The following is a 17,900-nucleotide window of genomic DNA, read 5'->3' as shown; positions in this document are numbered from 1 at the left end:
CTCCTTGGGTATTATTTTGTTTTCCATGTTAGAAACCTTTTAAATGGGAATCGTTTTTGAAACTAGCAACTTTATTGTTGAAAGACTGAAAAAAAAAATGCAATGGTTAAACTTTATTTTGAAACTGTGATTCAGCGTCACACACACAGCAGCACATTCTCCTCAAATCTCTGAACACACACACACACACGCGCGCGCGCACACACACAGCGGCAGAGGCATGCCATATGTGTTGAAACTCTGCAGCGTTCTGCTACTCGAAACCTCGCAGGGAGGCGGGGGGGGGGGGGGAGCGGAGGCGGGACCAGAGGCGGGGCTCTTAAGTTAACTCTGCTACGGTGGGTCACAGAATTCATTAAGTCACCAGTTCTGGTGTAACAGCATCAGTCTCTGCGGTGCAAAGCTTGACAAAAACATTAGCTGCCGTTTTCAAAGGTTTTGTATTTGTCACGGTTTGTAATCACATCTGATCTTGTTATGAAATCATCACGGCATAGCAGTAGCCAGTGGTGGAAGAAGTACTCAGAACAGATCTTTTACTTAAGTAAAAGTAGCAATACCACAATATAAAAATACTCTGTTACAAGTAAAAGGCCTGTCTTCAAAATGTTACTTGAGTAAAAGTACAAAAGTATTGGCATCAAAATATAATTTAATCACCAAATTATTAAAATGTTTGAAAATAGCAGATCTACAAGCTCACAACACATCACTATGTGACGTTTTGTGAGCTTGTAGATCTGCTATTTTAAAATAGCCTTTGTATAAAATGGGGCTAAAGTGGTTAATTTGTTTTATAATATAATAGTTGCAAAGTAACTAATGTTTTCAAATAATTGTAGTGGAGTAAAAGTACAATATTTGCCTCTGAGATGTAATGGAGTAGGGTTAAGAGTAGTTGCAAATTGTAAATACTCTAGTAAAGTAGAAAGTAACAACAAATGTACTTAAAAGTACATGTACTTAGTTACTTTCCACCACTGGCAGTGACGGCCATTTTCTGATTCCATTTTTCCAGACCACATACATTTTTCCCAGTAGAGATTTTTCCAAAAATATTTATATAAATAATGTTAAGCCTAGAATCAAGCCATCCAGGAAGCTGGTCAATCATGACCATAACACATTTGATTCTGTGGAAAAAAAAGAATCGTATGATGTACTATATTTAATAAATACCCTTTTTATGTTGTTGTTGCATGTTTTTATTGTTTCAGCCCTTTTGGTGAACTCTCATTCTATGTGTCCATATGGGACAAAACTCATTGTGTTGTGTACTTTGTTATTGATGAATTGGTAACAAAACATTTTTCTTGCAGGACGGCGAAGTCCGGAGCAAAGCCCAGGTACGATACTGTACAATATACTTTATTGTCTCTGTGGGTAAACATGTCTGGGAGTGGACTCGTGCTGCACACACATGGCTACCTACATTGTAGTAAGGGGAAAAAACAACTACACATAAACCAAGTAGCACATGCCATAGCAAATCACAATAGCAATAAGATTTTGATTGAGGTATGTCAAAATCAATTTTCAAAACTGTCGTTTGTTACTCTCTATTGTCTGCCGTAGAGCAAGAGCTCCTAATCTGTGCGGAGAATATGAGGTGGTCAATAACAAAATTAGAATGAACAGTCTGCCAATGTATTGTTTATACATCGAAGATGTAACAGCGTTCAAGTATATGTCAGCTTTTTATTTCTCTCCTGATTGTATGAAATTGTTATCCCTCAGACATGGGACCCTGAAGAAGGCAGCTTGTCTGTCCGAAACGTTGGTCTTTGTCTCGTGTCCACAATAAAATGCATCGGCAGCTAAGAGTGTATACTCTATTATTATTTAGTGTTTATTCCGTTGGCCGGCACCTCACAAGGACCGGTGTGTTGTGCACCTTTTTGATAATCCCTCAGACAAGAACATTTATTTTCTATCCACTCACTAAAGAGCTGGAGAGACGGAGCTATTCAACACTCATTTTAACAAAGCTAACACTTAACGGCCCATTTAACCGGATTTACGGCCTCATTTAACCTCAGTAGTTTAAAAAAAAATCTAACACTACGCTTTTCAGAATTATGGAGTTGTCTTACATTTATTTAGCTAAACTATTCAGCTACTGTACATGGCATTGACATTAGAGGTCAAAACTATAGCTAAACTTCTGTAGAAGAACATGATGTAGCACTGGGCAGCCTCCAGCCTAAATACTTTCACTATGAAGTTGTACTGACTTCATTCATTTGTTCCTCCTGAGATGTATTGATCGGTCTTTTAATTTAATGTCAAATTTCTGTGACAACTAGGTCATGATTGAGCTCATCACCTGGCCATCAGCAACCGAGGATGAAGAGGACGAGGACTATCCACTTGAAACGAGATCAAGGATTGGAACGTACCTTAGGCAGTTCATTGAAACGGGTATATCATGTCCATATAGAAGATACGTTTTAAGAGGGTTACTGTCCCCCATCAGTGGTTCTCAAACGTTTTTGTCTCAGGGCACCCCTGTAAATAACGTTTTCATCCACGGCACCTCTGAATTACATTGTTACTGTGTAGCTCCTTACATTTGTCATATTACACTACGTAAATATTTCCCTCTAAGATACAATATGTCACAAGACAATCTTGAGAGAATATCTGTTTCCATTAGGATAAATAACTTAATACTTGACGTTTAACCACTTGAACACCAGCATCCCTTTTCTGGAGGGAACATACACCAAAATGAGCAGATCTACAACTTCTACGAGTAGATCTGCTATTTTGGGGGAAGAGATTTGGATTGAAAAAGAACGCACAAAGTACAGTGCAACTCGGGTCCGTTTTTACTAAGTAGACCTTTAGAGGGTCTAAGTGGTTAAATGAAGTGATATTGATCAATTCCAAATATTATCAAAGTATTATGCGGCACCCCTGGACTTGGGTCACGGCACCCACTTTGAGAAACGCTGGTCTACATTATATCATGCGGCTGGCGACTTAGTTTTTCTTTCCCTCCTTTACATTGGCGCCCAGCTTAAAGCTACAATATAGGATTTACTATCTAATCTGTATGGTAGAGTATGTTAATACAATATAACAGACGGTACCCCAGATTGGACATTAGATGCTCGGCCATAATTATTGTACTTCAGATATCATTGCAATTACCTCTCAATATGTAGATAAATGCTGTAGTTCTAAAGTTGTGATGAAATTATTAACAAGTGTACCTGGGCTGAAACTTATTGAACAGCAACCAAGCCCATCATTTTCCAAATCACTTTGATCAGTTACCATTATATTACACGCATGGTTTCAAAGATTTCAGTTTGTGATGGTTACTCTTTCCTGCAGTAAAACTGAAATGTTGTTTCATTAATATGAAGGTATGATAATAATTAAACGCATATTAGTAAGCTTTCCTTTTTTTTTCGTCTAGCTCCAGCAGACTCTCTTGATGACCTTCTGAAGTTTTGGACTGGCTGGGGGGTCCTCCCTGGGCCTGGGGGGCTCATAGTGGAGGTCAGGAGTGGGTATGGGATGTTCCCAACATCCCATACATGCTTCCAGGCCCTCCGTCTCCCAGGCCATTTCAAGACTTATGAAGATTTTGAAAAGGCTCTCCAAGCATCCATCAGCACAGTCAACACTGGTTTTGGACTGCAAATGCCGTCTCCTGGTTGCTCTTAATGTCATCGTTCCTTCTGATTTAAGCTATGCTTTTATTTATTTTTAAACACTGCCTGGTGTATTTTGTAGTCCAGCTCCCCCTGTCTCAAGCCTTGCAGGTTGAAGGTTACCCAATGTGCTGGTATAGTCTCATCTCAATGTCTTAATTAGTTACAACACATCACTGCTGCCTAAGGACTCCTTCCCAAAGCACATGTGTTTTTGCCTGGCTTTAACAGGACAGTTTCTCTCTTTCTCTGATCTGTTTATTTCCCTATTGTAAGGCTAACACTTGAACTTCAACAGACAGGAACATAGTACTGGTCCCTTGTTTACAATCAGATGCACTTTAGGGGAAAGATGTTTTTAATGTTCTCTGATCTGTTTATTTCCCTTTTACTGTTGCCTTGTTTAAAAACTGTTGAAAACCCTGGGTAATGTAGCCTGGGATCCAGCCTGATTCACTACGTTCGGCAGATTTATTTTAAGCGAAGTGAGAGAAAAAGAGAACCTGCCGAACGTAGTGAATCAGGCTGGATCCCAGGCTACTGTTGTTAATACACTTTAGGGTAAAGATGTTATGGATCTGGAAAGGTGCATAGCAGTGGCGGACATTTTCTGGTTCCATCGTTCCAGACCCCATTCACTCAGAGATTTCCAAACATATTTATATCAATTAATTTAAGCCTATAATCAAGCCATCCAGGATCCTGGTTAATCATGACCATAAAAGGTTTGATTCTGTGAAGAAGGGGAAAAAAATAATATCTTAATTTGTTTCCTCTTATTCACAGAATCAAATGTTTTATGGTCATGAATCACCAGGATCCTGGATGGCTTGATTCTAGGCCTAAAATAATTGATATAAATATTTTCGGAAAACATAATGTGGTCTGGATCGATGGAACCAGAAAATGGCCTGTTATGCCCTTAGCACTTTATAGATGCACTATTTTTGAAAATTGGCTTTTTTGAAGGCCCTGACTGACTGACTGTATTTGTGTATTTTAAAATAAAAAAATACAATGTTCAGTAAATGTGTTCTGCTCAGCATGTTTTTAGTCACAGTATTTTGTTAGAAGTCATAGATGGACTTCAAATAGCCAAAGTATGGCTGAAGTGGTTAATGTTTTGTAAAATAGGAAATACTCCAGTAAAAATTAACTAATTATACTTGTACGGTACAGAGTAAACATACTCAAGTTACTTTACACCACTGAAAGTAAGCATGTCCAACTATCAACAGTGATATGAACATATAGATTATCAATATGTACACTGTTTACTCCTAATGACAACCAACAGCTAGTGTTACTACAGTGTTCATAGGTGTGTACAGTCTCAGCTGCAACAATGTATTATGACAAATGTAACAGTATCCCTTTAACAGTCTGGTCGACCAATTGGTAGAGCACATTTTAAGTCACTATTTCTCATTGAAAACAATGCTGAACTTAACTCAACCTCATAGAGCCCTTTCTATGTTGGTTGTGGAAAGAACCTATATGCGTCATATATTACAAACATATTATGTTTGTAATATAGGACCGCATATATGTTCGCATACATAAAATTGGCACCTTTCCTATATGTATATGTACATATATGTGATATATGTGCATATATGTACATATATGTGCATATACATATATGTACATATATGTACATATATGTGCATATACATATAGGAAAGGTGCCAATTTTATGTATGTAACATATAGGTACATATGACCTGTATGTAACATATAGGTACATATATGACCTGTATGTACCTATATCTACATATATGCAATGAAACATAATTATATGATACCTATATCACCTATAAAATAGGTGATAAGTTTGTACACATTAATCAAATCCAATAGAAACCCCAATGTAGAACTTTAACACTTTATTTAAACAAGTTATAATATGAAAACATGAAACATTATGGCTTTTAAAGTGTCAAACAGCTGGATAAAAAAAATATATATATAAAATTAAATTAAATTAAGCTCCGGGACACTCCTTTTCCCCTGCCAGGCTTTTGGAAATGCCAAAACCCTGAAGAATGACAACTCAAGTCGCTTTGGGAAGTACATGGACATCCAGTTTGACCACCAGGTTAAATTAAATTACTCCAGTTTGTAATTATACCTGTACAATTTCAACATGACTTCTGTTATGGCTGGGCCACCTACAGTATATGAATAGAGCATCATTCCCCCACAGGTGGGAGCTGTTAGAGGCTACATCCTAAGTTACCTGCTGGTTATCTGGTAGCAAAACCTCTGAACGTGATCGTTTGGATTGCTCAGGAAGGACACAGACCCAAGAGAATAGACAGAAGAAGTTACTCATCATTGATGTTTTATTAATGAATCCCTAATCTTAGTTACAATTAAATGTGAATCCCTAACCAATAACAGAAGTTATAAGACCAATATGAATTACCAATGTTTCAGCAGCAAGCAGAGCGCTCCGGACACCGAATATTGTTGAGAGTGAATACTAATGTTCATGTTGTGATTAATATACCGTAGTGCATCAGCACGTCCGCTTGGTCCATCAGTTCGTCGAACGATGGGGAGGTGCTCTGGGCCTCCTCCCATCTTGCCTTCAGGTCAGGTCGGGGCTCGCTGACCACTAGGATGTCTGTCGCCATCGAACGACCCTCTCCATGGTAGTGGACATTCGTCATGCTTGGTGTTTGTGTTGGGTGACTGTGGAGGAGTGCAGGGGATGGGGTGCACGCGGATACGTGATCGCCAGCTCCGTTCAGATGAATGGGGAGCCATCAGAACAGCAGGCCGTGGCACAGGTCATCGTGCCATGACGCAGCCACTTCTGCAGTGCATTCCTGTATAGCAATTCGGTCAAATTGACGAGCAGCCGCTGGGGAAAAAAGTAAAAAAAACTTGTTATAAAGATAAATAAGAAAGCTGGCAGGTGGCCTTAGGAGCACTTCACCCATTTTCAACCCCATAGTCATATAATTGATCCACACTAATGCTCGTAAAACATGCCACCATTCATGTCTACTCTGTTCAGGAGGGCAGTGGACAGCTCAGAAACCTGCCTACCAGTGACATGACAGGTCATCATTTTCAATGTCCATTAGCTTGAAATGATGTCACTGGTAGGCAGGTTTCTGAACTGTCCACAGGCAAAGACCACCTCTGAGACAGAAATGGTGCCATCTTATTGTGAGTATTACAGAGGACCACTTATATGAACTTAAGGTTGGAAATGGGTGAAGTGCTTCTTTAAGAGTGGATGCATTTTCCATCAGGCTCATTCCATGGTGAGGAAAATGCATCTGTTCTTATTTACTTGAGATAAAAGTTAAAATACTTAATTAAATTAAATATCCATCATAAAAATTGCCAAATCCACTGTAGTAAACCTAGTATTTTGAGGTGCAGATTGACTCACCAAACATGCAGTCCTGCATCAGCGTGTCCTTGAAGGCCCTCTTCTTATTCCTTGTTTTCTCTGATGGCACAGTGTGGTAGGGGCTGGAGTTATACATTGGCATTCCTAGAGAAAGACAGACAGAACAAAATAAGGCAAATAAGCACCATCAAAGTAGTTATCAATGAGCACCATATACACTAGCAAGTGTACCTAGTGCATGTCTGGTGGTAAAAAAAAAAAGTGATTTGAGAATGTGTTAGTTAACTCACCTTTATAGCCTTGGGGGTGATGATTGCCAGCGAAGTCTAAAAAGAGGACAATTAAAATATTTAAAAAAGCTTGTATGCAATTTATCAAGACTGTATGTTTTAATGTTTAGAGTAGCAGGAGCTATAAGTTCAAATATGTCAGTCTTTAATAAGTTACAGTATGTCATGGCACAATAGCCAAGGCACAGCAACTGTTTAGTAATGGCTAATAAAATAATCACAAATGTATAAAAAAGGCTCTTGTTGACACAGGGACAACAGACATACCATTCCATGCTTGTCCAGTGTGGTTCCCTCCTGAAATGGATTAAAATAGCCCTAATTGGTCACTGTAAAATACAAGTTCTCATATAATATCGTGCCAACATTAACAGATCCTTGCAAAATAAGTAAGGTCTCCAGTAAGGCACGACTAGAAATCCAACCACCACCTATTGAAACAGACTGGAGACACACTAAGAGTGGCTGAGAGAATCATCTAGCCTATTAGTCTACTTACCATGATTGCAGGGGTCCATTGACTCCAACTCTGCCAAGAAGCTTCCACCAAAGCCTAAAATGAGAGAACACAAAACATGAACTATGAATTCTATCTAAAGCACATTTACAATCTGTCCACCCTGAGGTAGTAGTTGTGAAGTGGTTCACTTACCATTATTAGGCTGGTTATCCTCCGAGCAGCTTCCTCCAGAGGCTAAAAGAAGGGAACACAAGACATGAATAGTGGACGCTGTAACCTTTGAACACATAACCTGAACTAAATGCTTGTAAAGCTTTCATGCAATTACATTTGGTTTTGCCATGTTAGTAATTAATGACATACTGCTTGCATTTGGTGTTGGTACAGAAGGGTACTGGCTGGATTCTGGCAGCACTGGAATTATACATGGCAATACTTAAAGTAGGTGTAGCAGTTAGTGTCATAACTGACAGTGTCACCACTGTACCTGGAAAATTAGGTGGCTTGAAAAAAAAAATCGCTTCACACTGCTGTTTTCTGGCTCATCTGACTTAGGCCAATTCTAAAAACACCTCCTAAAACCTAACCTAAGTTTTCTGAAAACGTTCAAATTTTTACTAAAAAAATTAATAAAACATTATGTTGCCATACATATAGCAACAACTAATGAGACACAGAGGTGGCTCCCGGATTGAATGGTATAACAACGTATAGGTTACAACAGGTCTAAATAGAAAAGAGGTGGTGCCTGTGCTGCTATAATTATTATACTTGGCCAGGCCTTGTGTATTGCAGTGAATCCTCTCCAGTCCTCTTGTAGCACAACCCTGAACATTTAGAGGGAAACAAATAATTCAATAAATATATGCACAAAACAATGTATATAAATATATATATATATATATATATATATATATATATATATATATATATATATATATATATATATATATATATATATATATATATCAGCCAAATTATTAATTTATCAGGTCCTTCCAAAATATTTTACACACACGTATATATAATATATACACACACACACACACACACACACACACACACACACACACACACACACACACACACGTATATATATATATATATATATATATATATATATATATATATATATATATATATATATATAAATTATTATAAAACTTACATTAACCACTTTAGCCCTATTTTATACATAGGACATTTGAAAATAGCAGATCTACAAGCTCACCACATGTTGCATCGTGACGCGTTGTGAGCTTGTAGATCTGCTATTTTCAAACATTTTACTTTTGGTACTTTAAGTATATTTTGATGCCAATACTTTTGTACTTTAACTCGAGTAACATTTTGAACACAAGGCCTTTTACTTTTAACAGAGTATTTTTATATTATGGTATTGCTACTTTTACTTAAGTAAAATATCTGATTACTTCTTCCACCACAGCTGTTTCTCCACATTTATCCCCAGGCTAAATTGCTTTAGTGTAGTAAAAGCTTAACTGTGCCTTCATTAAAATGGCAAAAATATTACCCGAAGTATTAAGCCTTTTCCATGAGCTAACCTGGTTTCTATTATGCTCTAGATCCCGCCTCCTATATCCGGTAAATTTTCACATACACATGCAACCACGGATGTAGTTTCCGTATCCGGTCTAGACCGGAAGTGCTTCCGGCAAAGTGAATTGGTACCCGTTGGTTTAACACGAGTAGCTAGTGAGTTAGTTAGCACCATACTGCCTTGTTAGTTCACCACTATTAAATGAACGAACTGCTTCACAGTAGTGCTGGTTACAACAATGATTATACAACTGTTAAAAACGCTAATAATCTGTTATTGTATACACACAGATAAACAAATGAAAGTACATTTTAATCACGAAACATGCTAACAAAACGGCGGGCTAACGTTAGCTAGCATGCTAGCTGCTTTAATAACATGCATTGCTATTTACTAACACAAGCTACAAACCCCGGACAGCATAAAGATAACATTTAGTCAAACGATGAGAGTCGGGTGACGGTATCTGAACGGGATAATACATTCTATTCCCATAAGAACTCATACCAGTCAACTATTATTAGCTAGCATGCTAGCTAACAAGCTCAGGTCTGCACTGTAGTTGCCACGGTAATAATTCACAAGTTAACATTTAGTCAAACGATGACAGCCAGATGATGGTATATGAATTGCATAATACATTATATTTTAAAGGACTTACCAGTTTGTCTTACTAGTATTTGTGAATTGTCAACAAGCCTCAATTCGCGCCAATGTTTCCTTTGAAAAACTAAAGTCCCATGAGATTTAGCTGGTCTCGCGAGTTGTGACGACTACCCTCTCGCAGGGGAGGGGGTGCGAGGGGAGGGGAGGGGAGGAGGGGAGGGGGAGGGGGGGGGGTGCAATATCAGCACTACACGTTGAAACAATGTCAATTCATTGTTGGGCATTTCAACATTGAAAAACCATCATCTATACTAAATTGATTCAATGACATTTTTTTAAATGTTGAAATCGTATCTGTATTAAACATTGAATCAACATAGCTTTTTCAACCTCAACCAAAAATAACCAATCTGACCAAAATCCAACATTGAATTAATATCTTTTGCTATCTGGGAGGTGATTCAGTGGCCTCCACGTGTGGATATGCAGGGTTTGATGAGGACAGTGTTGTTATATTCATGAATGGATTTCCAGGTGATGATCTTGATTTGTAAATTAATTCTATCTTGGCCATATATGGACATTGCCATATAATATTGATGACATCATATGATATAGTCAGAATATGCTTTCTTGGTCAGATATAGAGTACGGTCCGCAATGTAATGTTAGATTTGTTACGGAATGGACCGAACTGACTGACAGGATCTGCAGGTTTTCATAAACTGTGACCTGCAGTTGTAATAATAAAAAATTAATAACTGATAATCACCTACAAATTTGAATTCACTGCTGACCCACAAGTGAAATCATTTTGAGTTCATAAGTTTAATATGCTTTATCTTAATGAAGTATATAATTATATTTCTCCCAACTAGTGATCAGATAGACGAGACTCTTTGAAAGAGATGTTAGTGAGATTATCCCAAGAACTCAAACAGTGATCACTGAAAGACAGAGATGAGACTCTTTGAAAGAGATGTTAGTGAGATTATCCCAAGAACTCAAACAGTGATCACTGAAAGACAGAGATGAGACTCCATAATAGCGACGCCATTAAGATCATTTTGGGGCACGGTGGCGCAGTCGGTAGTGCTGTCGCCTCACAGCTAGAAGGTCCTGGGTTCGATTCCCGCAGGGGACGCTGTGGGCGCTGGGGGCGTGTTCTCTCCTCCGTGTCATCAGTGCCCATACCCTAGGTGGGGTTGGCGAAAGGGCCTTTCTGTGTGGAGTTTGCATGTTCTCCCCGTGTCTCCTAGGGTAGGTACCCTCACAAAAACATGCAGTAATCCTGGTCACTATACTGCCTCCCCCTGGTCAGCCGGGGCGCCTGATGGAGGGGAAGGGAACTGGTTGGAATAACGTGTTCCTTCCACGCAGTCCAACCAGGGAAACTCTCCCCTGTCAGGTGACAAGAAGGTCAGTTGGCTCTCATGCATTGAAGGAGGCATGAGCTCGGCCCTGGCCTCCCTAGGTTGGCAGAGGGAAGGTAGTGCCCAGGATTACATAGACAATTGGCACTGGGTGTAAAAAATAGGGTTACAAAATTGTGGGATGAAAATTAAAAAAAAAAAAAAAAAAAAAAGATCATTTTGAGAACTCAAACAGTGATCACTGTGAGACTGAACAGTGTCATATCTCAGGAGTTCAAATTGAGAAGAATGAGAAAATGCACTTTGGTCTCGGCTGGTGCTCATCTTTATCTAGAGACACAAATGATACATAATGGAGGTCTCATTTAGGATTTTCGCTTGCTATGGGTTTGTGTTGAAAATTAGCTTGTTTTCCTCACTTGCCATATTCCATAATCATTGCCTTGTCACATGTATTTAGGATCAAATGTGATGACATTACCATTGTGTAACACATCCCAAATGTGCTAATTTAGTCTTGCATGATATTTTAATGTTATCACATTACATTCATTCACATGCCATACTGTCATTGGGTGATTCATGCAGCAGGCTATAATACAGAATCTGCCACTGAGCTGAAACATTTACTGTACGGAATAGAAACAGTAGAAACAGTACTCTCAGGTGGCCTACATCCTATAATGGGACACAGGGCCTACATATTAAGAAGCTATATAGGAGACTTATATGTCCTGTATTATGAACATATAGAGCCTATATATGGATAAAGAAGCTATATAGGAGACCTATATGGCTTGTATTATCAACATATATGACCTATATGAGGGTATAAACAAGCTATATAGGAGACCTATATACCCTGTATATGCACATATATGCACCTGATTTTGACCTATATGTGAGATATATGCAGCCTATATGGAGCTTATACCAGGCATATATGTGGTATATATGCACATATATGCGCATATATGATCCTTATATGTAGCATATAGGTTACATATAGTTGCATATATGGAACATATAGATTCTTTCCATGTGGGGAGGTATGTTATGGCAAAACAAAGGTCCACTAGATGTCACTGTTTCCCAGTCACATGGATTCTCAAATGTGGGCTCTTTTTGGTTGAAATTTCATAGGTAAGATTATTTATTTTGTGATATTATCATTTCAAAGGTGTTACTGAACATGATTAACTTGATACAATTAAAAATGTTGGTCTAATGTGGTCTAATCATTTTCTGAAAACATACTCTACCAAACGGATTTTTTGTCGCTTTATGGTAATAGTAGTGTAGCTAAAGTAATTAAAAGGTACCATTTGCTATGGATAAATAGGGCTTCTGGTGATTCAGTGTTGTTAATATAATACATATAATGTTATTTAATTATATATATGCTGAAATGATTGTATTATCTGTCATTGGCTGAGCAGTCTGCCAATCCCTTGTGAGCGTCAGTCATTGGCCGAACGCTGTTGGCCCCACCCAGCCCAGTAAATACAAAATGTGATTGGAATGTACTTCAAACGGCCCCGCCTCTGGTCCCGCCTCCGCTCCCCCCCGCCTCCCTGCGAGGTTTCGAGTAGCAGAATGCTGCAGAGTTTCAACACATATGGCATGCCTCTGCCGCTGCTGCTGTGTGTGTGCGCGCGCGCGCGTGTGTGTGTGTGTGTTCAGAGATTTGAGGAGAATGTGCTGCTGTGTGTGTGACGCTGAATCACAGTTTCAAAATAAAGTTTAACCATTGATTTTTTTTTTCAGTCTTTCAACAATAAAGTTGCTAGTTTCAAAAACGATTCCCATTTAAGAGGTTTCTAACTTTGAAAACAAAATAATACCCAAGGAGAACAGTGCCAAAATGCATATTCTGAAAGTGTGTTTGTGACCAATTTGAAACTCTGAAAAGGTGTTGACGAAACACTGTAAAATGTGTTTGCAGAGATTTGAGAAACACTTTCAGCCTATCAACACTTTTTTCAAAGATTCAAAACCAGTTCTCAGTCTTGAAATTATTTTAAAGCCTTTTGAAACCTTTATTTTAAGTCAGGAGTTTACAAGGTTTCACACATGTAAAACAAAATAATACCCAGGGAGAACAGTGCCAAAATGCATATTCTGAAAGTGTGTTTGTGACAAATTTGAAACTCTGAAAATGTGTTGGCGAAACACTGTAAAATATTTGTTCAGAGTTTTGAATTTTGTTTTCGGCCTATCAACACTTTGTTCAGAGATTCAACACTTTTTTCAGAGATTCAACACTTTTTTCAGAGATTCAAATATTTTTTCAGAGATTCGAAACGAGTTTTCAGTATTGCAAAAAAGTTTTCAAGGTTCTGAAAGCCTTATTTGAAGTTAGGAGTATTGGCAGTAAATTGATTCCATATATACAGCCTGGTGTACTAACCTACAGCTTATAGTGAATACAACCTGGTGTACTAACCTACAGCTTATAGTGCATACAACCTGGTGTACTAACCTACAGCTTATAGTGTATACAACCTGGTGTACTAACCTACAGCTTATAGTGCATACAACCTGGTGTACTAACCTACAGCTTATAGTGAATACAACCTGGTGTATTAACCTACAGCTTATAGTGTATACAACCTGGTGTACTAACCTACAGCTTATAGTGCATACAACCTGGTGTACTAACCTACAGCTTATAGTGAATACAACCTGGTGTACTAACCTACAGCTTATACAACCTGGTGTACTAACCTACAGCTTATAGTGTATACAACCTGCTGTATTAACCTACAGCTTATAGTGTATACAACCTGGTGTACTAACCTACAGCTTATAGTGCATACAACCTGGTGTACTAACCTACAGCTTATAGTGAATACAACCTGCTGTACTAACCTACAGCTTATAGTATATACAACCTGGTGTACTAACCTACAGCTTATAGTGTATACAACCTGGTGTACTAACCTACAGCTTATAGTGAATACAACCTGGTGTACTAACCTACAGCTTATAGTACATACAACCTGGTGTACTAACCTACAGCTTATAGTGAATACAACCTGGTGTACTAACCTACAGCTTACAGTGTATACAACCTGGTGTACTAACCTACAGCTTATAGTACATACAACCTGGTGTACTAACCTACAGCTTATAGTACATACAACCTGGTGTACTAACCTACAGCTTATAGTGTATACAACCTGGTGTACTAACCTACAGCTTATAGTATATACAACCTGGTGTACTAACCTACAGCTTATAGTGTATACAACCTGGTGTACTAACCTACAGCTTATAGTATATACAACCTGGTGTACTAACCTACAGCTTATAGTGCATACAACCTGGTGTACTAACCTACAGCTTATAGTGCATACAAAAAACAAACAAAATATCACAATCCTTTGAATTATTTCTACCAACATATTGTGTAAAAGAGAGACATTTCACTCAATTAAATACTTCAAAATACAAAGAACCATCACAAAGAATATAATGAATAGTTGCAGGCAGCCCTTTAAGGAACAAACATCTCCGTCTCATCTTGAGTTACAGTAAGGTTGGTTTCTCTGTCGACAGCGCCGGCTGATGAAAAACGATGTGGAAAAAGGACCAAAAATAGGTATCAAAACGTTAAGGTGGCAGACACGTGTCATCGGTTGTCTTTACACATCCACCGGCATGCTGGAACCGATGTGTTCTGCCATGTTCATGATGACATGGCAAAAAACACCTGCCAACTTTTTCCGTAAAGTCAGCAAACTATAACCCAGAGGCGTTGTTCAAAGCAGGTTATGATGGCGGTTATCAGCTGTTTCTCATACGTGGAGCAAAGGCCATGAACATGGATCATTACACTCTCCAGTGAGCTCATCTCTCCCTCCTAAAGGCCAGCATTTTTAGAGCAGATCGGAGAAGAGATTAACCCGTTAATACCGGGAACGCATCTGTGTCATTTTAAGATTTATGTGGCTGTTCAAAAATAGCAGAAAAAACGCACCGAGTGCCGCGCTATGAGCTTGTATATCTGCTATTTTTGAAAAATCATGACTATTTGTGCAAATGTCGAACATTTGTAACTCAAATCTTTGCTTCTGGGGGTCCCTGGAACAACATATTTTGAGATGGGGTCCTTGGCCAAATTCATATCATTTTGGGGGCCCTTGACATGAAAACGTTTGAGAACCATATAGCAACATACGTTTTTTTTCCCCAAAAAACTGTTAGGATTTAGAAGACATTTGTAGGATCCCCGAGAAGAAAAGAGTTAAACTTAAAAAATATATATATTCAAAGATTTGCACACATTTCCTCGATTTTTCTAAAATAGCAGATCTACAAGCTCATAGCACGGCACTCACTATGAGCTTGTATATCTGCTATTTTTGAATAGCCAAATAAATCAAAAAATGACAAACAGATGCGTTCCCGGTCTTAAAGGGTTAAGAGAAATGACTCTGAATAATTTTTGTGCCAGTGATATCCCTCTTTTTCTCCCCCCCCCCCCCCCCTGGACATAGATGGTCCTGTGTTAGGGTTGATGTTATATAAGATATATATTATATACCAACTGAAATGGAATCACTTCGGATCTACACTTGATATATCTCACCCCAGTAATGACAACTCCGTCTCCCATATGCTCTACGGGAAACTAGACGCTTCAATGCGTAAAACACAAGAGTCTCATTTTGAGATTGAAAACAGACCTATACTGTTTTCACTTTGGTGAACCAGTAACACAGAAATAAAAAATAAGCGAACATTCGGGGGAACCGGTCAATGAAGTATTATGGGGTTTAGGTATAGGTGAAAATGTGTGTGCAAGTGTAAAATCCACTCTTTTGTAACACAAGTTATGGATTTGGATTAAATCCCACAACTTCAAAACAGTACGTAGCTATGCCAACACCAACTGCTGAATGGCTGCCCTTCACACCAGTGTTGATTTCGTCGACGAAAACTAGGATGACAAATGTTTGTCTGCTACCCTTTTTCACTGAAGAAAACTAAATAAAAACTAAGGTATGATGACTAAAACTAAGACTAATTTATTGACAATTCTGTCAACAAATAAAAACTAGACTAAGATGTTAGTGAGGGATCTAGTGGAGAAGAGATCCAGTAGAACTAAAAGACAAGTCATTTTATGTTTGGTTGCGCTCGGGTGTTGCGCTCTGAAAATAGCAGATCTACAAGCTCACAACGTGTTGCAGCGCGACACGTTGTGAGCTTGTAGATTGGCTATTTTCAGCATGCAACCAAGTGTAAAATCAGCCATTACGACGCCATCAAGGCACCGCCAACATACATTTTAGTCGACTAAATCAACTGTAGATTTAGTCGACTAAAATCTTATGGTATTTAGTCGACTAAAACTAGACTAAAACTACAACTTTTCAGATCACTGACATGTGACTAAAACTAAACAGAATTTTATTCAAAGGCCTATGATTAAAACTAAATCAAAAAGTGCTTTGGTGACGCAGAAGAGTTGGATGAACAGGTTAATGTGGTCACTGAACAAGGACAAAACACGCGCGCGCGCGCGCACACACACACACACACACACACACACACACACACACACACACACACACACACACACACACACACACACACACACACACACACACACACACACACACACACACACACACACACACACACACACACACACACACACACACACACACACACACTTTCTTTGGTCTTTCTTTGGTCAAAGATGAGTTAACATAACATAACTAAATTAAATGCAATGTTGGTGCTCAAACGCTGTATACGCCGCAACCCCTCTGTCAGAAGTCTGTCGGGGGAGAAATGAAGAGTAATGGACCTTTCACCGTCCTGGGTAAAAGTCAGTCATCTAATGGCGTTTGTCAGCACATGTAACCATGAGGGAACGGCTGTCCTTGGCAGAGAGGAAAGAGGGAAAAGATGAGAGAAGTGGTTGATCCTAAAGGGAGGAGAGGATGACGTTGTAGAGCTGTGTGTGTCCACCGGGGGTGAATGACCTGGAAGAGAGAGTCTCTGGGTTTAGTTTACCCATCACAGCTCTGTGTCACTGAGAACAAATACATTTGACACGAAAAAACATGAAAAGACAGATGGCAGTGGTGTCAAAAAAATACAATACTGCAATGTGGAAATACTCTGTTACAAGTAAAAGTTAAATATTCAAAATTTACTTGAGTGCTCTACAAAAGTATTGGCATCAAAATGTACTCAAAGTACCAAAACTAAAAGTATTCATTATGCAGAAATGTCTGTGTTTTCAAATAGCCGAAATATATATATAGCCCTTCAGTGGTTAATTCTGTTTAGTAATACAAAGCTACATCTAAAAAGTAAGTAAAGTTTTCAAATAATTGTAGTGGAGTAAAAGTACAATGTTTTCCTCAGAGATGTAGTGGAGTAGAAGTACAAGTATTGAAAATTGGAAAAACTCCACTAAAGTAAAAAAAAAAACATGTACTTCAGTACAGTACTCGAGTAAATGTACTTAGTTACTTTCCACCACTGACAGATGGTGAACGTGTGGTGGCAAAGCTGAGTAAAAGAAGTCTGTGGAACACATAATGGCAAAGCCC

General features: G+C 38.6%; 2 protein-coding genes across 2 annotated transcripts in view; both read right to left on the bottom strand.

The window, feature by feature from the left end:
• Window positions 1-17,900, bottom strand: part of astn1 (astrotactin 1) — a gene marked incomplete at both ends in the record, with an annotated part of 727,677 nt that overhangs the window by 258,523 nt on the left and 451,254 nt on the right. The gene's annotated exons all lie outside the window — the stretch shown is intronic.
• On the bottom strand, window positions 6,429-8,109 carry LOC308094018 (uncharacterized protein). The gene is made up of 6 exons (XM_080440456.1): window positions 7,978-8,109; window positions 7,825-7,878; window positions 7,593-7,622; window positions 7,326-7,361; window positions 7,075-7,179; window positions 6,429-6,534 (listed from the first exon to the last, which is right to left on the bottom strand). Exons 1-6 carry the CDS (start codon window positions 8,072-8,074, stop codon window positions 6,437-6,439), a joined length of 420 nt encoding a protein of 139 aa, XP_080296582.1. The 5' UTR covers window positions 8,075-8,109; the 3' UTR covers window positions 6,429-6,436.

The sequence above is a fragment of the Gymnoscopelus braueri genome, assembly GCF_963280865.1.
Source record: "Gymnoscopelus braueri genome assembly, chromosome: 10".
Lineage (NCBI taxonomy): Eukaryota > Metazoa > Chordata > Actinopteri > Myctophiformes > Myctophidae > Gymnoscopelus > Gymnoscopelus braueri.
This window is presented reverse-complemented; position numbering and strand designations above follow the sequence as displayed.